The sequence below is a fragment of the Gorilla gorilla genome, chromosome 5 (genome assembly GCF_029281585.2).
Source record: "Gorilla gorilla gorilla isolate KB3781 chromosome 5, NHGRI_mGorGor1-v2.1_pri, whole genome shotgun sequence".
NCBI classification, from domain to species: Eukaryota; Metazoa; Chordata; class Mammalia; order Primates; family Hominidae; genus Gorilla; species Gorilla gorilla.
The window spans coordinates 24,233,822-24,257,430 of record NC_073229.2 but is presented as its reverse complement, the minus strand read 5'-3'; the positions used below and the strand labels follow the sequence as shown (position 1 = coordinate 24,257,430).

Here is a 23,609-nt window from a genome sequence, read left to right as displayed (position 1 = left end):
CAGTTTCACTTTCTGCAGTCTCAATTACCTGTGGTCAACTGTGGCCTGAAAATGTTACGGTATTTTGAGAGAGAGAGAGAAAGAGGGAGAGAGAGAGTGAGAGAGAAAGACAGAGAGGAAGAGAAAGAGGGACCATACTCACATATTTTTTATTACAGTAAATTGTTATAATTGTTCTATTTTATTAGTTGTTATTGTTAATTTCTAACTATGGCTAATTTATAAATTGAATTTTATCACAGGTATATGTATATATGGGGAAAATAGTAAATATAAAATTTGTTACTATTCATGGCTTTAGGCATGCACTGGGGGTCTTGGAACATGTCCCTATCAGGTAAGAGGAGACTACTGTATTTTTAAATTTAGGCTTCTGTTAAGCTGCTTATTCCCCTTCTGTTATAGCCTAAATCAATGCCTGAATTCCTGGGGCTTGCATTTGTTAATGTATGTGCAGTGAACATGAGAAAACTGAATCATGAAGCCCACGGTAGTGGGGCCATGGCTGGGAGTATGCTTCAGAGAGGTTGTCAGGTCATCAGCATAGATTAATTTCTTCAAGTAGCACCTTCTGGGAAGGTGGTTTAGCCCTGTCTTCTACTCGAGCAGCGCAGGGGGTAAGGCATTTTGCAGAAAGCATTTGTGGATTTTTTCCAAATCTAGGCAGTAAACAGACTGCATTCCCAGCACTCCCCCCAAATTCCCTTCATTTCCTAGATCTGTGGAAAGGAGCACATTGAAACAGAAATAGAGGAGGCCATAGAAATCTAACTGATGGGATCTGACTGCTGATCTAGATATTATTGTTAAGACAGAATTTTGAATTGATGCAGACAGTGAGATTGAGAAGGCTCTGCAATGAATGATACTGGGAGGATCACAGGTCCTAGTGTTCAGCATGAACCAGGACCAGAAGAGAAACATCTAATTAAGAAACGTAATGAAAAGGAAGGGAAGATGGGTAACCACAAGCACCCACCATGGTTACAACTTTGACTTATTTGTATGTGTAAAATCAGTGAGTATTATAACAGAATCTCTTGGATGCTGTCACAGAAATATCTGCCTTATGGGCAATATTATGCCAGACTTTAAATACAGTTCTCAGGGGATCTACTCTGTTTTATATTGAAATTCATCTCATTATAATGTATTTCTCACTTTGGTCAAACAGTAGGCAAGTTCAGATTTACACAAAAGATAAACCAGGGACCAGTTATTTTCTCAACTAGAGGATTCTTCAGATTGCAAAAGGTGTCATCATATTTCTTTTAATTGCAAGCTTTAAATATTAATGCATTTAAAATCAAGTTTAAACCTAATTATTTTCTCTAGCTTGCACATTGCACACAGGGAGGTATGTTTATCTGTTGAATGTGTTTCATAATGGATTTTGCTCATACTGAGAAGTGGCTTGTGCAGGCATGGATGTGCCATGAATCAGCAGTTCTTGTGGGCACCATTATCTTCTGCACCTCTCTCGGATCCTGACATGAATAAGGCATCATTAAGTCCTCTCAGGTTTTCATTGGTTGAATTACATCAATCACAGCTTTCAAGGTCTCAAAGAAGATTCCTTGGCCTACAGATACTGTAATTTATAATCATATACACTCAGTGTATACACACATGCACACACACACACACACAATTTATTTAACTCGCTTAAGCCTTTAATTTCAGTTGATTTTGGCAGTAGGTTGTGTACAATTGATATCTGCAAGTCAGTCTGTGAATCAATACACAAATTATTTTTGAAAGAGTATTACTCACTTGGTGTTATGGAACCAAGGCCACTTTGCCTGGGTTGATCTACCCTGGTCAGAACTCATAGAGATTTGGCCAGAACCAGGTTTGACAGTTGACATGTCTCTTATTATCAAGTGTGAAAATCATGTGTTCCGTGGACACATTGGGGCAAACAACACACACTGGGGTCTGTTGGAGGGTGGGGGATGGGAGGAGGGAGAGCATCGGAAAAATAGCTAATAGACGTTGGGCTTAATACCTAGGTGTTATCATGGGATGGTATCACAGATCATCATGGGATGATCTGTGCAGTTATTCACCATGGCACACGTTTAACTATGTAACAAACCTGCACATCCTGCACATGTACCCCTGAACTTAAAACAGAAGTTGGAAATAATATAAAACAATTTTTAAAAAGAAAGAAAATCATGTGTTCATTCTATTTACTTTATGGCTTTAATCTGAGTGTCTACCCAAATCGCCAGGTTCACTTCCAGTTGAGAACCTCACGTCTCCACGGCCCTACACAATATATTCTTGACAGTCCAAACATGAGCCACCTTTAGGTCGTTTCTCTCCACTTTTTAATTGGGTAGAGCTTGTGGAGCAAGAATGAAGTGTTGCTTCTACTTCCCAGGGTGATACCTGAGTTTCAGGCTCCACAGTACATCTTACAACCAAATTTTGGCTCTATTTAACTTATTTCACTTTCATCTTCCTGACGTGGAATATTCTAGGAAACTGCTTGAACAAAATGAACCTCATTGAGAGTGGACATCAAGATGTGTTGAATGCTTGATAAATCAGAGACTGAAAGAGACTGGAGTGAACTTGACTCCATTCCAAGCTAGACAGGGCTGTGGGTGTCTCATGTGTGGTGCTGGTGAGTGCTGACAAACCCAGACTTTGGGAAAAGTCTTTATGTCAGACTATTGTGGGCTAGGGTGACAGATCACACTTTGATAGATGTCAGGTTCCCTTGAAGGGAGTAGACATTCCTAAGATTATGCATTCTGGGTGGAAGTCAAGCTAGTGGTAGAAAATAAAAATTTTAGAGGCTGACCTTAGATCAAAGGAAGAAGACAAAACAGAACAGAACAACATAGCCATGAAAGACTTGTTCAGTTACTGGTCAGGAAATTCTGGGATCCTGAGCAGGTTGGCAGTGTGAGATGTTATGGACTGGCCGCTCCTCTGGCTCTATGGTGAACCAGTTTGAGTCCTCTGGCCTGTTTCTATGACAGACCCACCAGAGTTTATCAATCAGCCCTGCAGTTTTCACAAAATGCTCCAACCCTCTGCCTCAAGGTCCCTCGGGTAGGGGAGGAAGCCCAGGGACTCAGTGCTGTGATTTCTAACGCGTCAGACACATCACATATCTTATTTAGTCTCCACTCTTACCCAATAATGAATTATGGCCACTCTCATTTGATAGATGCAGTAATTGAGAAATAGAGAAATGAAATGGCCCTCCAGACTGTCCATGGCAGCTGTGGGGAGGGAAGGAGAGCTCCAGGCCCGCTCTCTGGCTTTTTCCTAAGGTGCTCTTCCTCCTGCCAGCTGCCACTCTGACCAGCCTTTCTGTTAAGTCCCTTTTGCCCCAAATCTAATTTGTTGGCACAGGCCTTATAAAGCAGAGTCAAAGCACAGGTGTGGCATTGTCCTTGGTGTCCTGGATCTGAATTTATGCTGCAGCTCAGGTCAAGTGTCTACCTGGTGACAGCCCCCGCGTACTTGTGCTCAGTAACTCTGGCTAAGAGCCCTGGATTCTGACTTACCTTCTAGCAGTGGTTCACAAAAGTTAACATGCCACAGAACCACTTAGAGCAGGATTGATCAGTCAAAAGAAGAATAATACTTCACCACATGTAAGAATTAAATGAAATTTAAATTTCAGTGTCCATAAATAAATTAAACAAAGCCAAATCAATTATAAAATACATGCAGCAGATATAGACATACCTCACTTCATGTAATCTGGGCACACAGCCATGTCCACTCATTTTCATATTATCTCTGCAAGGGCAGAGTTGAGCAATTGCCACAGAGACCATATGGTCTGCAAAACCTAAAATGTTTACTATCCTTCCCTTTCCAGAAGAAAGTTTGCCAACACATGGCCCAAAGGGCTGGTTAAAATACAGATCACTAAGCCCCAACCCCAGAGCTTCTGATTCAGTAAGTCTGGGTAGGGACCAAGAATCTGCCATTTCTAATAATTTCCTAGATGATGCTGATGTTGCTGGTCTGAGGACCACACTTTAAGAACCACTGCCTTATGATAATGGCTGGTTATGCTCAAAGATGATCCTCTGATTTCTATAATTTTGTTATGCCCTTTAAATCTTTTTCCTGTCTTAGAGGAGGGCTGAAATGAGTTTACTTCTTCTCTAGCAAAGCTTTCTTTATGTTTACAGAAGATATACAGCAGAGGGGTTTGGAGCTGGACAGAAACCCAGTTCCACCCCGCGCTGGCTTTGTGACCTTGGGTAAGTTAGACTCAATTTCCTCATCTGATAAGATGAGGGTGTATATAGGAAAAAACAGTTTTTTCCTCCCATATTCTCAACACAGAGCACTTCTGGTCACCACCTGGCTTGGCTCTCACTCCTAGAGATTCTGATATCATTGGTCTGGGGTATGGCCTGGATGTTGGGAGCTTCAAAATTATAAAGGGAGATAATAATGCAGCACTGTCCAGTAAAAATTTTAAAGAGAGTCACACATATAATTTTATGTTTTCTAGGAGCCACATTTTAAAAGGTGAAATTAATTTTAATATAATATTTATATCTTATCATTGATAAATGATTAAAATAATACATTAATGATAAATTCTACTTAACTCAGTATATTCCAAATATTAACATTTCAACACATAACCAGAGCAACAGTGATAGAGATATTTTACATTCTTTTTCTAAGACTAAAGCTTTGAAACTGAGTCTGTACTTTACACTTATAGCACATCTCTATTCAGACTGGCTACATTTCAGGGCTCAGTCGCAACCTGTGGCTTGTGGTCATTGCTTCAGAAAGCACAGGAGCAGTTAATGTGCGACCAAGATGGAGACCCACTGGGGTAACGGCGCGCTTGGTGTTTGCAGACCAGATCAAAGCTCCTGGATCACACAGGGGTTCTGTCGGCATTGTTGTTCTTGAGGATTGAGGGAGTTGGCTGCAGCTTCCCTCCTTTGGGCTAGGAATTAGGTGTGGTCATTAAGGACATTCAGTGAAGCTCAATTTAGTCTTAAAAGTGGATGTGTAGCTTATGGAACCTGTTTGAAAGCATGGCAATCAACTAAAGCAAATACATCCGAATGACTCGATACTATCAGAGGAGACAGAAGGACCAAGGCAGCTTTAACAGAGAAGAAAGTAAAACAGTGACCAATGTTGTCTCCTTCTCAGTGAGCCCACAGCCTGAGTAAATGGGGCGGTGGGTATCCCAGGCAAGAGGATGGCTGTTAGATCATCCCTTGATATTCTACGCAACTCTTTGATTCAGAACTTTCTATTCGAGTCCAAATATCGCTGGATATTACATAGGCTGTAATTCTCTTTGAAAACTCTTAGATTTATTCCCAGGGGAAGAGAATTTATTCTCTCTATTCTTTCCTATAATGATAAACTAACACTTAAAAGAGTAACCTTGCAAATTTATCATAAAAGCAAGCGAGATTTCCAAAAAAGACAAAAATAAAGATCTGCAGAGATAAACACTCTTAGCACTAAAGTGTGTACTCTTTCAGAGTTTTTTTGGTATATACACTTACACACATTTTATACAATAGGATTCAACAGTGACTACACTTTTATAGCATGCTTCTTTGTCACATAATATTCTTACAAGTATATTTTCATGTAATTTAGTAATCTACGGCATCATTTTAAAATCACAGCATACTGTACCTTTGTTTGGCTGAATAATGACCTACTTAGTCAATGCCCTATCGTTGGCCATATACGCTATTTCCTCCACATTGTCAATCACAGCGTAAGTAATCATACTGAAAGAGCATCAGCTGGTCCTTGAATCCAATGTGATGCTTGCCTTAAAGCTAGCTGAGGACAAGGCAGAGGGAAAGGAGGCAACATTTCAGTCTCACTAAGCCTGACCCATTTTGTGTTTTATTTGGCTTGGAGAAAAGCCAGCGAGATGCAGTTTGCAGAGGAATGCATAGTAATGCCATGGCAATGATACCAAACAGCTCAACTGCCAGTGACACCACAATGTGCCACCCACAGTGGACATTAAGTTTTCTCACCGTTCTGCTAAGAAGGACCTGCAAGCCCCAGAGCAAGCCTTTTTATGTGTAACATGTCAACAGCAGCTTGTGCTTGGATTTGGATTGACTTTAGTTCTCCCTGGTGTTATTTTTTCCCCTTCTGGTCTTACTATTAACCATTTCTTTGGAATAGAATCATTCCTGCAGTAGGTTTGTGGGTGAGTTAAAAAAATGTAATAATCCAAAAAGCCTCTGACTTTAAGATTGTAGTTTCTCTGACTTACATAGTTTACGTAATTATTTGTTCATGCAGCATTTGTATATCACTTTTCTGATCATTTTACACTATATGATATTTTACACTATATGAAGTTTTCCGGCAATTTCCCCAATGCCAGCTTCTCAGCTTGCCTATGCAGTCATCACTCCCATTGCAATAAAGCAGATAAATAGCTGCAGAGCTGTCCAACGTTCAAATAAGGCAAATGTCAGCCTTGTGAGCTGCTAAACTGAATTGAATACCTCAAACTGATTCAGGGAACCATCTCTCTTCTGTTTTATCAATCCTATTAAAACCATACGCAGGCAAAAATAGCAAGGTTTTCTTATACTTGAAGGACCAGGAAAATGTACTGTCTGCTAGGGTTTGATGCATGTTGTGTCTTTATGCCATGCATAAGCAGCCTTAAGTAGTCATTTTTAAGGTGAACTGGTAAAACTGTGTTCAATCCATCATATGTTCACAGGCAAATGCAATAAAACAAGTATCTATTGTGTCTTTACTTTGTGCCAGGTCTCTTTGCCATGTCAGCAGAGACAGATAGGAGCAAGAAATATGCCTTCCTTCAAGGAGTTTAAAGTTTAATTGGGAGGGACACACACACTAACCGTAAAATTCAATTCCATCTGAGATAAGAACTACAGCAGAAGTAGGAACACGATGCTCCCAGAGCACCCAGAGGGAGCACTTCATCTGTTGGGGCTGGAGGAAGCTTCAGAGAGAGACAGAGAGAGAGAAAGGGATACTTGAGCTAGGTCTGGATGAAAAGCAAATGGCAAGTGGGCCACATATGCTAAGGGGACCATCCAAATAATGTTGCACGTGTTAAAATGCAGCTCTGAAGAGAAAGTGGCAAAGGATCCCTTAAGGCTGATGCCGCAGGTATGTATGGGGGGTGGAGCAAGATGTGGCTGAAGAAGGGAGGAAGGGAGGGAGGGATGGGGGAGAGAAGGGAGAGAAGGAAGAAGGGGAGGGAGGGAGGAAGGGGAGGGAGGGAGGGAAGGAGAAAGGACTGACTGTGGGTGAGGAGCGCGGGGTTGGCCCAGCTGAGGGCAGGTGGAAAAAGTTAAATAAGGACGGACTAATGATGAGTTCACCATTCTCAGGAAATGCATGAACGTACTTGATTAATCAGAAATGTCTCCAGTAAGTTGAGAGAGGAAAACTGACTTATGATCTTAAGGTGGGTTAGCTAAGAAAAAAAAAAAAAAGTCCCAATTTGAAACAAAGTCAGATCACTTGGCAGAAAGATTTCTGAAATGATAATTTTAAATAAACCCCTTGGCCAAAAGCAAGACACACTCATTTGTTGTATTGTTTGTTCTTTTATTCATTCATTCATTAAAGCTAAGATTGGAGTCAGCCTGCCTGGGTTCAAGCCATGGATCCTTCAAGCTCTGTGACTTGGTGCAAGTTCCTAAACCCCTCTGTGCTTCAGTTACACATTTATGAAGTTGGAATATTAATGTAGTATTAACTTGTAAGGTTGGTGTGGGAAGTAAATGACTTATTGGGTCTAAAGCTCTTAGAACAGGGCCTGGTACGAATGCTCAATCGTGTTAGGCATTTTGCTCTGTGTGTGTCTGTATTCAGAGCTCTCTGTGTGTCAGCCACATTTGAAATACTGGGAATAAAAAGACAAAGGTGATATGACCCTACCCTCAAGCAGCTCGTGGTCCAATGTGGAAGATACACGGCAGTAAACCAGGACAGTCCAACATGGCAAACGCTAGGATACAGTGATGTGCCACACAGTCGGGAGGGATGGCGAGGGTGGTGAAGCAGCCAGGCTGGTTCTGCCCTCTACAGATCCCAGCAAAGTTCCCCTGACTTCCATCTGGCCAATCCTCCCTTAAGTTCCTTGTTTTCTTTTGTCTGCATCCCTCACTGTAGAAAGGAGATTCCAATTTCTTCTAGATCTTACATTTAAAAGGAGTAATTGCAGCATTTCACAAGGAATTTACTGTTTAAAATTCTAGCTCTCTTGAATGAGAAAATAGATAAAGGAGTATTTCTGAGATGTGGGGTGAGGGGTGTATTGGGGGTATGCCGTGCCTTGGCCAGTGGGAGTAGGAAGGAGACCCTGGGAGGGGAGAGCAGCTGGGAGAGAACCACTCCTGGGGAAGGACAGTCAGAGAATAGAGCCAGGTTTTAACCACACCGCGGAAGCATCTCAGGGCCTTGGTGAAGCTGTGGGTAAAGACAAGGAGGAAAGGAGAGGTGGGGACAGGTGGGGGAAGGTGACCTGCCCTTTCTTCAAGGCTGTATGGCAGGGGGTAGAGGGTTGGTGCACTGCAGAAAAGGTAGCTAATATAATGGGGTTTCCATTTCTCTACTTCGAGTGTAACTCCCGGATGCCCTGCTAGTCAATGACCCACGTGGGAAAGGTGGTGACATATCATAAGCTTCATTTTTTTTTCGTTTTTGAAGTCCATTACTATATTAAGGACATCCTGCCACTAAGGAAGTTGTGGAGGGAAAACCTGGGAGCACTCTGAGCCTCAATGGATTTTTGGAACCTCTTGGCTCTTTCTGCTGCCAGCCCTTTTTTATAAGATGCTGCTACAGTAACAATGTTCTGTTTTAAAGCATCTCATACGTGTCATTTCATTTTGATATTCACAACAGCCCTGTATGGTAGGCCTATGGAATGGGCCTTATTGTTATTTTTCTGCAACACATGCTGATAAGTGAGGATAAGCTCGTCCAAAGGCGAGGGGCAGAGACAGAGCTCTGGTCTGGGTGTCCTGGCCTCAGATGCAAGTTCGAGTTTATCTCTCTGCAGGCCCCTGCCAGCAGTGAGCAAGACAGATGGCTTACCTCCTTTCCTTCTTCCACAGAAAGAAAACTTGGGCAGAGCCGCCTCACAGATGGGATAGGAGAAATTCAAAACAGATGAGCCTTGAGACATGAGAGCTAGGTCAAGAAAAAGCTCTTTGATGTCCTCTCCTGGAGGAAAGAGAAGAACAGCTTTACTCTTACTGCGTGTTTCACTGTGTATCAGAGGCATTCACAGTATACAGCAGCATGAGCTAAAGAACCTTTTGTTTCCATTAATCTGCTCTGTGTGGGGAACAGTTTTCTTCTTTCCTTGGTAAAACAGCATTTAGGCAATGCTACAGGGGATTATGATGGGACCCTGCGTATGAAAGGTGGCTGTTTCTCAAAATACCTGCTTGGAACAAGGTAGTTAATCAGCTGAGCTCCCCACCCTGATGCTATGGCCTTTTAATGCGATGTCTGCAGGTCTGGCTTCTGGAATTTCTCAGTTGCATAGTATCATTTGTTCCCCATGATGGCGGTGGGGTGTTGTCATGCCTACATACACCTGCTGCTGTCGCCAGGGAGTTATTGCAGCACAGGTGCACAGGAAGCTGCAGCGGGTTCCATGGTGGTGGCTTCCAATTCTCTCTTTTTCTCCTTTCCTCCCTTTTATGTTCCACCCACTCTTCTATTTCTCTTTTCTCGCTTTTTCTCTCCCCATAACATTTCTCCAGCTGCTGCTAGAGTCCAGACACTGTGCAAGATTCTAGAAATACAAAGACGCGTGAGAGTTCTTGATTTCTATGAATGTTCCCTCCATTTCTCTGGAATGATTCCACATGCTAAGTTGATTAAACCTCTCTACTGTGATTTTGATGTAACTGCTTTGGAAAAGGAGGTCGTCTAGTAGCTATAGAAAATATATTGACCAACTATAATTGCATGATCCTATGCAAATTAAACAATCAGAAAGTGCTCTAGCTTACTGATTGGGGTAGGGGAGAAAATATTTCATCTCCTCCTTGCCGATGTCAAGGTTTAAGAATTTGTATTAACTATTTGGGATACAAAATAACACAAATGACAAACCGTACCGCTGGTAGTAGATTTATTTGTTGCTGAGATAACTAAAAAAGTTAGGAGATCCAGAGTAGACATTAATACTTAATCTCAAAATATTTTCCTTTTTATTTGCTGGGTACACTGATTCCAGGTGCTTATAGCATCCAAATGAGTGCCTAGAGTCTTTTTAATACAAAAGTACAGCTTTAAGTGAGAGTTCTACCCTACCTGGATATAACCCAGAGAGAGATTTGAAAATGAAGATATAAATAGAGTTAATTCCAGAGAGTGGTGAGGGAACAGTAGTTTAGCCAGTCATTACAGTTAACATAAGTCATTGGGTGTGTGGAGTTGGAAGAGGCTGTGCAATGTTTTATTTCATGCTAATCATTTTTTTTACTTACTCAGAATAATTCCAAATCTAATGTTGATATTTGATTTTAATTGCTTGGAACACTTTTCAACAGAAAAGCCAAAATCTTGTAATGGATCTGCGAAGAAGAAAACAATAGATTAGTTGCGAGTACATCGTATATTTTGCAAACATATTCAAAATTTGCAACGATATTGTTTTCACATGAATTGCTACATTTATTCAAAAGCATATTGCCCAACACTTTTTAAAATAAGCCCATGATATTTTCATCAGCTCCCCCCAGTGTCTTCAAAGCCAACATCATGTTCACTCTGACAACAGGGGGCCTCCATCCATGGAATAAACAGGGTCTTGCTAGTTGGGTTATATCTTTACTTGTTAACGTTTTTATCATAGAAAATGTTTATCATTGCCGGAATTTTTGTAGTTCCTGAACGTTTGGCCTTAAAATTGCTCATGGATTGCATAGAGGATTTAATAAAGTATCTATTATTATTATCAAAACAGAGGGAGATACAAAAGTTAGGAGAGCTTGAGTAGACATTAATACTTAGGCTCAAAATATTTTCTAAAAAGATTTTCAAAGTTAAGACCAGCCTTTGTAATTCCATTTTATCCCATCCCATCCCAACCCATCCCATCCCATCCCATCCGATCCCATCCCATCCCATCCCATCCCATCCCATCTCATTCCATTTAATGTAATGCTTCCTCCTCCAAATATTCCACTATGCACAAGGTATTGTGTTAGATATGATAGGGGCTATAAAGATAATATTTTCTGCATACAACTTCTGCTCATTCACAAAGCTCCAATGGCTTATCTATGCCTCAGAATAAAGTCCAGAAATGAGCGACTGGCTCCAACTTCCATCCTCCACATCACAAATCCATCCTTCATTCCTTGAGGCCAGAGTGGCAACCTACACACCAGCACATTCCCACCATGTTTGATTTGCTTGTGTGCGTTCTCCCATTTGCAATGGTCTTAGTCTTTTTGGCCATTATCTAAATCCTCAGGTCTTGCTCATTCCCATCTTCTTTGTGAAGGCTTCCCTGCCCCCATATATTCTCTTGCTTCCTTGAACTCTTAAAACAGCGACGTCTGGCATTCTTGGTAAAGTGTACAAACATGTATCACTCTGCACTTTGCTACGTGGCTTATCCTGCAACACTGAATCTAAACATGAGATTTCTTAAAGGCCAGAGCTGGTTTCTTGTTTTGTTTTGTTTGTTTTGCTTTCCATTTCCTTTTCCTTTATGTTTCCCACTGGACTGGAGATAGGAGAGCTATTTTTAACAGAGGGTTTACCTTGTACTAATAGCTGAGCCTTGTACTTTAGGAGTGTTTTCCATTTAATTCTCTAGGTTCCCCAACACCTAGCAGAGAGCCTCACAGCCTCACAGTCTGATCCACAGTAAGCACTCCATAAATGTACATGTTGAGTGAATGGATGGGCCATATATTGGGGCTGTTTCTCAGCTCCAAATCCAGCCCTCTTTCCTCTGCTTTTTCACTGGGCTCTCGGTAATCATGTTTCTCCTTCACTGTCTGCCAGTCAAGGTAGCAGAGAGATGGAGGCTGGAGTCGAAGAAGGGACTTGCTCCTTCGTGAGTACTTGCTGGGAGTGTCACTGGTGATGGCCCATCACATTGGCAGTGGCAGTTGGTTCCAGTTTCCAGCTCTCTTTTGCACCTTCCCAGCTTCAGCTGAGACTCAGCTCTGTGGGGCCCTAAGCTACTGCAGTAACAGCACATCAGAAGCTGTCACCCCTTCCTTAGCAGCCTGTGTCTCAGCTCCACAGGGTCCTTCTGTCAAGCATCCAGTTTCTAATCCCCACAACCTCTGCCTTTTGCTCTCCCAGCCCTCAGGGGTCCTTTCTTTGCTCTTTTGGTTCTCCAGCAACTGGTTCTCTAACCAGCTTCCTATATCAAATTCTCTCTGTTAAAATAACTGATATGGTCTTCATTTTCCTGACAGCACCCAGACCTGCAGAATAAACAATAATCTGAAGAGATAGGTATGATTTACCTCATTTTACTGTTATGAAAATATAGACTCGGAGATGTTGTATTAACTTATCTAGATCCCCACACTAGAAAGTGTCAGAGTCAAGATTCAAAGCCAGAGTTAAAACCAACCAAACAAACAAATTGATCCCTGGTATTGTGCAGTGAAACTCACAAAGTAGAACCTCAACTACATATGTTACTTATTTGATTTGTAAGATTGCCCAGAATATTTTGTGTGCAGGCATATGGCATCTGGTAGTTCTGTTTCATAACTGATTTCCATTTCAGCTTAGCTATGAGCTCACATTTGCCAATGATAGTGTTCCAGACAGTTTTATCATCCACATTGCTGACCTGGAAGATGCATCATTGTCTATGATATCTGCAATGGAAATGATCACTAGGCAATTTCAGCCTTGCAAATCTAACGTAAGTACACTTTTGTTTCATCAAAACCCCTTTGGTCCAGTCACTAATTTTCCTAAGGGTGGGAAAGAGCCCTTTTGTCTTATGCTCATTGGACTCCTTCCTAAGTATCTCTGTGCTGTCCCAGGGTTTCTTTCAGCCTGGAAAATAGGAGCAGGGGGTTGGAGACGATAGTTCCTGCTACATCCTTGGCACTCAGTATTGAAAAAGACAGAAGCCAATGAACAGATGCTTAGGAAGGTGCATCCTCAAAATTGTGGATACATTTAAGTTGCTATCCAGGCAAAATAAAAGAGGCTAAGTACGTATTGTGTTGTTGATTAGCAGCTATAGAATTACACGGTATGTTTATCAATATTTTAAAGGTATAGATAGAAAGAATCAACTAAGGGCGGGAGAAGGAAATAAAGCATTTTCTTGGTACTAGAAACACATTGTTGTTAGGAAAATAATCTCAATAAAGAACAAAGTCACAAAGAAAGCTGTAGGCTGCATCTCTCTGAGGATATGTATATAAAAGCAGAAAGACAGATTGCTTAAAAAGCGCTTAAGGGTTTGGTGAGCCTTCCTAGCAGTTATTTCAAATTTACATGCAAGAGTGATATCTTTGAGTGTAAACATGCAGTTTGTGGTCCTCTTGGGGAAAGTGACATTGGTTCTTCCTCCTCCCCCAACCCCACCCTCTCAAACTCATATCCTTCTCTATATGTATTTGCATTTCCACTCAGGCACTTTGCATGTTTTATATTACATTATATTTGTTTGTATACTTCTGTCATTCCTCCACTAGATACTGCAAAGCTAACTCCCCAGTGCCAGGGCTATACATAATGTCTTAATATTATACTAAATCTCCAGTGATTGTTTGCTGGATGAATAGTAGTGGTTATTTGTAGTAAATTTGCTGAGAACCTTAAAGCAGGATTCCTCAATGTCATCACTACTGACATTTTGTTTTGGATATCCTTTGTGGCGGGTGCTGTTCTGCACATCATAGGATGTCTAGAAGCATCCCTGGTCTCTACCCACCAGATGCCAGTAGCACCCCCGTACCCTCTAGTTGTGAAACCAAAAATATCTTTAGACATTACCAAAGTATCCATGAGGGACAAACTCACCCCTGGTGGCGATCACTGCTTTAAATACTCACTGTATCAATTTCCAGGCTTTACCTATCCTGCAAATGCCTCAGAATCACCTACCAATATAAAAGATGGTAGGTTGCATTTTAAAGTAGTTCTCCTTCTACGGTATGAACAGTGACGGACAGGCTGAGAGCGGAGAGACTTTCCCTTGGACCCTTGCCTCAGTAACTTTTAATACATGTAAGACGGATCATCTGACTTTGGACTTTCTGAAACAATAACATCGGAAAGTTAATCAGAGTTGGCGTTCTGGGAATTCAAGGGCAGAGATAAGTGTTTCCTCCAGATACTTCACTGTATTTCAGCAAATGAGCTGAGGAAAGAAGTCAAAACTTCATCACGAAATAGAAGACTGTTCATTTTCAATATTTCTTCCTTGGCCTCTATGTGGCACTCCCTTGCTGTCTGTTCTGTTGACTTCTATGGCTTCCACCCAAGGGAGGACAGCATTACAGTGGGTGAATCCAGCACACCCCAAACTGCCCCTGCTCCCCTCTCCCCCGGGCATGTGGGCCCTCGAAGGCAGGCTTCTCCAAACCAGCAGCATGTGAACCCTGCCAGAGGTGAGGAAGAGCTCTAGGAGAGCAGCCAGCAGCATCTGTTTTGCATACGAAGGGCAGCAACAATCAAATCTCTTCTAGAAAAGTTTTCTTGGACATTCATGGAGTAAAATAGAGTTGGATACACAAGCCAGGTTTAGAGTGAGCAGCGTTAGAACAAATATCAGCTCCAAAGGTATTTTTGTGCCTTCTACCCTCCATTAGTGGCCTAGGCTGGGCTAGACCTGGGCAGCTTTCGAGGGGAGGACAACCTTGTCAGAATGGCTTCTATTAACAGCTAGCAGTGGGCTTTCAACTGGAATCAGTAGGAAGAAGACAAAATCCAATGACACAGACTCTGGAAGTGAAATTCCTCAGCAGAGGATGGTGGGGGCCCGGGTGCACTCCACTGGACCAATCCTTGATTTGACTTCAGGCAGCCGGAAAGCTTGGATGTATGTCCCTAAGTCCTGGAGGCCATGGATGAAGCTCCGCCCCCTATGGCCTCTGCGTTGCTGGCTGGTTAGTTTGAGGCATAGAGGAGGGCCCAACTCTTATGCAGCTAGTCCCATTTTCCATATTCTAGCTCTACTTGAGGTTTTTCTTTAGGTTTATATTTTGAAATAATTATATTTTCACAGGAAGTTGCAAAAAGATACAGAGAGGTCTCATATGTCTTTCCCCATCATCCCCCATGGTAAGATCTTACATGGAGGACAATACCAAAACTGGGACATTGACATTGATACAATCCACAAAGTTTATTCAGATGTCACCAGTTTAACAATCATTCGTGTGTGTGTGTGTACAAGTGCATATATGTGCCTGTTTTTTACATTTCTATTGCTTGGGTTTAAAATGGTTAGAAATTGGTCTTCCTCCTCTCAGGGGAGGGTAGAATTCTTACAGCAGAGTCGCTGTGAAAAGGAGCTGACCCCCCTCCAATCTCACTTCCACCAGCCTTCCACATACTCATGGCCAAGTGCAACCCCAAGATTGCAATGTCCTTCCTGCTTTGTAAAGGTAGTCTTTCTCCCCCTCCCTTTCTCCTAGCTCTCCTCTTCTCTCTTCCTATCTCTCATTCTTTCCCTCTCTCCCTCTCTCCCTCCCTTTCTCTCTCCTGTTTCTCTCTTTCTCTTCTTCTCATACCAGTACTTAGATCTGGCTACCATCCTGAGATTAAGAACACTGACTTTTCTTCAAACATATCTTAACATTCATGGCTCATTCCCTGTGGCCCACATTACTCTAAGAGCTGGTATTGCTTCCTGCATGTGCTGTTGGCAGAACACAGGCTGGCCCCAGGAGGATGTTAGGTATTACAAGCATGCTTCCAATAGAGGCAGGACCTGCGGAGGAGAAAGGGCGTAGAGGGCCCAGGAGACCTTACCAGCCACAGGCAGCTTAGCTGCACTGGCAAGACTGCCTCTAGCAAACAGTTTATGGAGGGAAGGAAAAATTGGGTTAACAGAATGTGAATAAAGCTGGTCTGCTTCTGACTGCTCAATAAAATAGTACTGGATGTTTGTTTAATAATGGGGGGTGTGTTAGGGTTCTCTAGAGAAACAGAACCACTTGGCATTGGAGACAGAGCGTCTGAGTGTGGTTGAACTGCTAGTCCCGGGCCAAATGGTAGCAGATATTCCTCTGCATCTTTCAGAATTCTTTCCCAAATGTAACAAAATAACAAACAGACCTTGCTTTTGATTTCTTCTTTTAGGTTGGCTGATGGCCAATTCTGCCAGCTTGTGTTCTATTTATCATACAGATCTAGTTGGGCATGGATCTAGAAGTCTGTCTTCTTTCATAGCTGTACTTTTACTGGAGTGTCTTAATTTTCTTGGCGAATTCATAGGATGACGTTCAAGGGTCACTGTAGACCTTTACAGGAGGATGATGCATAAGTCTTCACTAAAATCTCATTGCTGGAAATCCATTACCAGCACAATGCAAAATTAAGTTTCTTCTTTTCTGTCCTTAATGCCACTGTGTTCCCTCCTCCTCCTCCCCTCATACTCCCTCCCCACCTTTGTGGAAAAAGAAATAACTTACAATGTGGTAAATGTATTCTAGCTGTGGTTTTCTATTATGTCCTGATCTCTTTTTTTTCTAACTGTCAAATCTTATTACTGTAGCACAGCAAGGCTCCCCAATGGGTCATTATTTCAAATAATAGTAGCTCCACTCCCATTTGACTCTCTTATGCCAGCATTTCCTAGGGAATTGACTCACACATTCAAGTCATACGTATGAACTGGCTTCCGGTTTCTTCATCTCAGATATGTAAACGGTGTGTTCAAAATACTTAAACATGTTTCTTGCTATCAAATGCAACAAAAATAAAATGAACACCATCATAATGGAATATCGACTATTTGTGATATGAGATGGTAAAAACTGCAACATCCTGCTGGCTGCCTGGCAACCTTGGTGAATATGTTTTTGAGTGAGAAGGTATGTTTGGGCTGCTAAACTCAAAATTCTGGATCCCTAGCTTGTCTGCTTTTAATTGCAAAAAAAAAAAAAAAAAATTGAATTCATAATAAGACTTTTTACTGAAAGAAAAGGAGTAGGAATCTTGCATGGCCCCTCTGGCCTCTAAGTTCCACTTTCTCAGAATAACCTAAGTTTGGCTTCTATCAGCATAGGAGGAGATGGCTTTTCTATCATGATATAAACATGAGAGACCATAACAGATGAGTGGCAATGAAGACACTCTTCTGCCCAAAATATCTTGCCAAATGTCTTGAGGAAAATAATGACCTAATTGAGGCAGTTTTGTCTGATCTTTGCATCTTAGGAGTAGATCAACAATGCGCTGGCCAGGCGCGGTGGCTCAGGCCTGTAATCCCAGCACTTTGGGAGGCCGAGGCAGATGGATCACCTGAGGTGAGGAGTTCAAGACCAGCCTGGCCAACATGGTGAAACCCCATCTCTATTAAAAACACGAAAATTAGTCGGGTGTGGTGGCATGTGCCTGTAGTCCCAGCTATTCAGAAGGCTGAGGCATGAGAATCGCTTGAACCTGGGAGGCAGAGGTTGCAGTGTGCCGAGATCGCGCCACTGCACTCCAACCTGAGCGACAGAGTGAGACACTGTCTCAAGAAAACAAACAAACAAAAAACAAAACAAAACAAAAAAAACCAAATGCACTAAGTGCAAAATTTTATTGTGTGTTACCAAGAGGGTGCCATGGTGCCACATAGCATAGGATCATAACATGAAGGTGAGAGGAAACTGGAACCTGTCTTATGGGTGAGAGACAGTGCATCTTAGTGGCTGGAGGATGCAATAGGAAGAGCAACTTGGCTCATCATTCATTACCCTGTGATAGGAAGGGGATTAGGTCTTGGGGATACACAAATCAGAAATGCTTCTGGTATCATCGTGTGTATAATACTTCATCATCTGATTATGATAACACACTACTGAATAATAAACTCAACAAAAGATGCACGCATACTTTATATATACTCTAAATCTCTCATTTATAGTCAACACATTATAGTCTCATTATCATCAACATTTTATAGTCTTCTGTAGACAAGGCATGTTTCCCACGGATTCACTTTATACTACCTTGCCTGGCCCCTCTTCATTTTAAACACCATCTTAATAACAGTGTCACTCTTCTTTCTTACAATATGTTTCTTAACTGTCTAATATGCGCTGGACACTGTGCTAGCCGTGGTGGAACTGAGGTGGAAAAGGAGCATTTTGACCAGGCCAGTTCACCCAAAGCCCTACTATTGGTTAAGTAGCGACCAGATTACTAGGGCTTCCTCAAGTCTACAAGCATCAGGGGAACTTGCGTCTTTGGCTTGGTGTTGGTAATTGCTCAACTTTCTGTTACTAATTTGGAGTCAGTCCATGTGGGATAGAAAAGTGGATAAATGCTAGTCTGCTCTCTTTTTACAATGGAAGATTGGACTTTAGCATGTGCTTCTCCACTGCCAATGTGGATTTCACCACTCCTTCTAAGGGAGAGCCTGGCTTAGGGACAGCGGGAACCATGACATTGGTGACACTCACACAACCAGGATTTACCTGTTGTATTTCATGTCTGCGGTTCTTACACATTTGTCTGTCTCTTGACAGGGGACAGAAACAGGGCCAGATGCACAGGGTGGTTTACATAACTGCACAGCTGCAAAGATGATCTCTGGGACTTTTCTTGACATGCCGCAAATGCTGAAAAGGAATTCCCTTCTGCTTCTAGAAGTCATGAACTAAATATGATTTAAAAGAAAAAGCTAAGGTGTTTGTTGTCCTTGGCATCTGATGTTGTGGAATATGATGGATGGGTGAGCAGGAACTGACAAACTGGCTGGGAGGTAACAGCTGAGGCCAGCCTGGTCTTTGCTCATTGATGGTGCTGGATTTGAACCAAACGTACCAGGAGGTCCTCAAATGTAATTTGAATTGTTGATTATCTCATTAGTCTTGAGAGTGGCCAGGGCATGGGGTGTTAGTAACATCCCTGTTTGCTAAGGAAGAGACTGAGATTTCAGGCAGGGAAGTGACTTCCTCACATCTCCAGACTCAGCCTCCAGGGCCCTCAGCACTACACCCTGGTTGCTGTGCGGGTCTCACCCTGGAGTACGTGAGCGAGGCAGACAGAAGACAGAAGCGGAGCTTTAGATGGAGGCGAAACGAGTCCAGATATGTGTGCCGGGACCTGGTCCTCCTAGGATTCAAGTTGCTTACAGAGAGGGACAAGACCCAACAAGCTTCCCAATTTTGTTAAAAATTCTTCACTGAGATTGTGCAGGTCACTGTCACTCTGCGAAGGTGCTGCTTTTCTCAACCCAAAGGAAACTGGGATAGAGGAAAATGCACTGAAGTGTTTTATTAGGAATTAAGAAAAATAATGCATATAAAGCATCTTGGCCAGTGCTAGGCACATAATAGATAGTTAATAATTGGGCAAAAGGAGGATGGAGTCTATTAGAAAGAAGATATTACAATATTGAATATTCTCATTACAGTTGCAGAAAATGAAACCAACTTCTTTTTAACATTTTTCTTTTTAATGTAAGAACACCCTAGGTTTAAAATAATTTAGTTAAGTTCATACATCTTTTTTTGTATTATTATTTTTTGAGATAGGGTCTGGTTCTGCTGCCCAGGCTGGTATCAAACTCCTGGATTCAAGCGATCCTCCTACCTCAGCCTCCCAAACTGCTAGGACTACAGATGTGGTCCACTGTGCCTGTGCCCAGCATTTTTTTTTTTTTTTTTTGAGACAACATCTCACTGTCACCCAGGCTGGAGTGCAATGGCACAATCTTGACTCACTGCAACCTCCACCTCCCAGGCTCAAGGGATTCTCATGTCTCAGCCTCTCCAGTAGATGGCATTACAGGTGTGTGCCACCACCATGGGCTAATTTTTGTATTTTCAGTAGAGATGGGGTTTCACCATGTTGGCCAGGCTGGTCTTGAACTCCTGACCTCAAGTGATCCACCCGTTTCGGCCTCCCAAAGTGCTGGGATTACAGGCGTGAGCCACCGCACCCTGCCTTCAGCCAAGCTTTAAGTTAAATAGATATTTCTGAGATGAAACCTAGATGTCAGTTGGGGCCTCCCAGCCCTTGAGATTAAACAGGACTGGTGGAACATAACCTCATGGTTGGGATGCTCTTTGCTGATGGTTCTTAATGTGGCTGCACGTTGAAATCAATAGGAGAGTGCTGTGAAAATATCCATGCCTGAGTTCCACCCCAGACAGTCTGATTTAATAAGTCTGGGTGCTGCCTGGTTTTCAAATGCTCCCCAGGTGATTCTCTTGCCTTACCTGGTTTGAAACCCAATGTTAAAAGCCACACCAAGTTTTTTTTGCTCATTTCCTGATATATGATCTTAAACGTGAGATCCTATGTCTACCGTGTATCACTCGGCTCAAAGTTTAACCCCTTCATAGATGTCCTAAGAAATCTCCTTACAAACCATTTCACAAGGTGTACAGAATTTATGAAGCGTTAAGAGGCAGCCGCCTCCGCTTAGCCCTTTATGACCCGGTGAGATGCTCCCGGCTTCTCCCTCTTTTTTCATGTCTCTGGCTCCTGTCTCTACAGGACACCATGCTTCCCCTGCCTCAGTCCTGAGGAGTTGGAACCTTGGCAGTTACCCAAGCGACTCTCAAGAATTCTTTCAAGAAAGGCACGGCCCTGCTTAGGTAGGATTCCTGCAACAGCCCCTAAAAGCATTTTTTTTTCTGTTTCATTTCCTGAGCATCGACTCTCTGCCAAGCACGATCTTAGGCATGAAAAGATTTGAGATGAGAGTTCAGGGACAAAGAGAACAAAGCTGAAGAGATGAGCAAGGAGAGCTAGCGGAGGATGGGGAGCATGAGACAGGACACGCCTGCAAAAATCTCCCAATGTGGAGAAGAACGTGGAAGAACAGCAGAGCTTGGCAGATGTGAGTGGGCGGCGTGGGGCTGGGAGAGCCAAGACCAGAGAGCCTGGTATGCGCAGGAGTCCTGGGCTGCCTGCAGGCTCGCGGGAGCTCTGTGCTCGGGCGGAGAGCAATGATTTGAAGGTGGGAATGCAAGCATACACTCAAATTAAAAAAAAAAAAAAAGAGGCGTGATTATAAATAAAAGACATTTGGCGTCAATGAAGGAACTACTTAAGAGACAAGCAACATCTTTTGTAGCCGAATAAGCTTTACCTCCCTTTGCGGTCTGTGTTTGTAAGGCAGTCAAGGTTCACACTCTCAGCAATTTTGGGTGTGGTTCTTCTGCGGCTGTGACTTGGGCGGATTGTGTTGCGTTGTGTGTGCTTCGTGCCTCTCCATAAGCCAACATGACTTTTGGAGATGGAAAGTCAACTCATCCATTTTGTTTCCTAAACACTGATTTTCTTCTGGAAAGGCTGCCTGTGTTCCTGAACACGGGAACCAATACAGGCTGTAAATAACAACTTATTCTTTTAGGGGATATAAGTAGAAGGTTCTAAGGAATAAACTGTATGAAAAATATCTCCATAAGAATTTGAGAATGAGCTAAAAACGTCCCTTCCCTATTTCTGAATTCCCCACCCTAGCAACACCTTGCTTCGCTCTTTGCACTGCACTGTGGGAGCTGGTTAAGTGAGGAGTGACTGAAGGAAGGCGGATAAACCATCAGGCAGGGAAAGTAAGGGGCCCTATTGAGAGGTGACAGCATGCTGGCAGCCCTCGCTCGCTCTCGGGGCCTCCTCGGCCTTGGCACCCACTCTGGCCGCGCTTGAGGAGCCCTTCAGCCCGCCGCTGCACTGTGGGAACCCCTTTCTGGGCTGGCCAAGGCCGGGAGCCGACTCCCTCAGCTTGCAGGGAGATACGAAGTGGGAAGCGCAGGCGAGAACCCGGGCGGCGGGCGGCGCTTGCGGGCCAGAGCGAGCTCCCAGTGGGCGTGGGTTCGGCGGGCCCCGCACTCAGAGCGGCAGGCCTGACGGCAAGCCCCTGGTAGTGAGGAGCTTAGCACCTGGGCCAGCAGCTGCTGTGCTCGATTTCTCGCCCGGTCTTAGCTGCCTCCCGGCGGGGCAGGGCTCGGGACCTGCAGCCCGCCATGCCTGAAGCCTCCTCCCGCTCCCCACTGCCCCACCGTGAGCTCATGCGCAGGCCGAGCCTCCCCGACGAGCAGCACCACCCTGCTCCATAGCGCTCTGTCCCCTAGACTGCCCAAGGGCTGAGGAGTGCGGGCACATGGCGCGGGACTAGCAGGCAGCTCCACCTGCAGCCCTGGTGCAGGATCCACTGGGTGAAGCCAGCTGGGCTCCTAAGTCTGGTGGGAACTTGGAGAATCTTTATATCTAGCTAAAGGGATTGTAAACACACCAATCAGCACCCTGTGTCTAGCTCAGGGTTTGTGAATGCACCAATCGATACTCTGTATCTAGCTACTCTGGTGGGGACTTGGAGAAGCTTTATGTCTAGCCAAGGGATTGTAAATACACCAATCAGCACTCTGTATCTAGCTCAAGGATTGTTAACACACCAATCAGCACCCTGTGTCTAGCTCAGAGTTTGTGAATGCACCAATCGGCACTCTGTATCTAGTTAAGCTGGTGGGGGACTTGGAGAATCTTTATGTCTAGCTAAGGGATTGTAAATACACCAATCAGCACTCTGTATCTAGCTCAAGGTTTGTAAACACACCAATCAGCACTCTGTGTCTAGCTCAGGGTTTGTAAGTACACCAATCAACACTCTGTATCTAGCTAATCTAGTGGGGAACTGGAGAACTTTTGTGTCTAGCTCAGGGATTGTAAAGGCGACCAATCAGCACCCTGTCAAAACGGACCAATCAGCTCTCTGTAAGACAGACCAATTGGCTCTCTGTAAAATGGACCAATCAGCAGGATGTGGGAGGGGCCAGATAAGAGAATAAAAGGCGGCTGCAGGAGCCACTAATAGCAATTGGCTGTGTGTGTGTGTGTGTGTGTGTGTGTGTGTGTGTGTGTGTGTGTGTGTGTGTGTGTGTGTGTGTGTGTGTGTGTGTGTGTGTGTGTGTGCGCGCGCGCGCGCGCGCGTGCGCTTTTGCTTTTTGCAGTAAATGTTTTTGTTGTTTACACTTTGGGTCTCTTGCTTTTATGAACTGTAACACTCACGGTGAAGGTTTGTGGTTTCTTTTATGAGGCTAGTGAGACTGCGAACCTACTGGGGGAAAGAAATGAGAAAACTCCAAATGTATCACCTTAAGAGCTGTAATGCTCACTGTGAGGGTCTGCAGTTTCATACCTGAAGCTGGCCAGACCGCTAACCCACCAGAAAGAAGCTAGGAACACATCTGAACATCAGAAGGAACAAACTCGGGACATGCCACCTTGAAGAACTTCATTATGAGGGTCTGTGGCTTCATTCTTGAAGTCAGTGAGACTAAGAATCCAGAAATTGTGGACACATTTATCAATCTAGGAATTGTTGAGCTGATTTTTGGAGATAATCAGCTTGCTTTTGGATCTCCTCAAATCTTGCTAACACATTGGCTTTTTGACAAATCTTAACTTCAATTTGCTCTATCCTAATACGAGACCACAAA

General features: G+C 43.3%; 1 protein-coding gene and 1 pseudogene across 1 annotated transcript in view; one reads left to right on the top strand and one right to left on the bottom strand.

The window, feature by feature from the left end:
• The window catches only part of LY86 (lymphocyte antigen 86), a 66,536-nt gene that overhangs the window by 19,453 nt on the left and 23,474 nt on the right, over nt 1-23,609 (bottom strand). Inside the window, exons 2-3 of the mRNA XM_004043236.4 lie at nt 10,491-10,577; nt 9,082-9,210 (exon numbers count right to left, since the gene is read on the bottom strand). Of these exons, the coding sequence (XP_004043284.1) occupies nt 9,082-9,210; nt 10,491-10,577 (216 nt within the window). The remainder of the gene's footprint in view (nt 1-9,081; nt 9,211-10,490; nt 10,578-23,609) is intronic.
• Nucleotides 12,790-23,609, top strand: part of LOC109027128 (snRNA-activating protein complex subunit 5-like) — a 283,079-nt pseudogene continuing 272,259 nt past the window's right edge.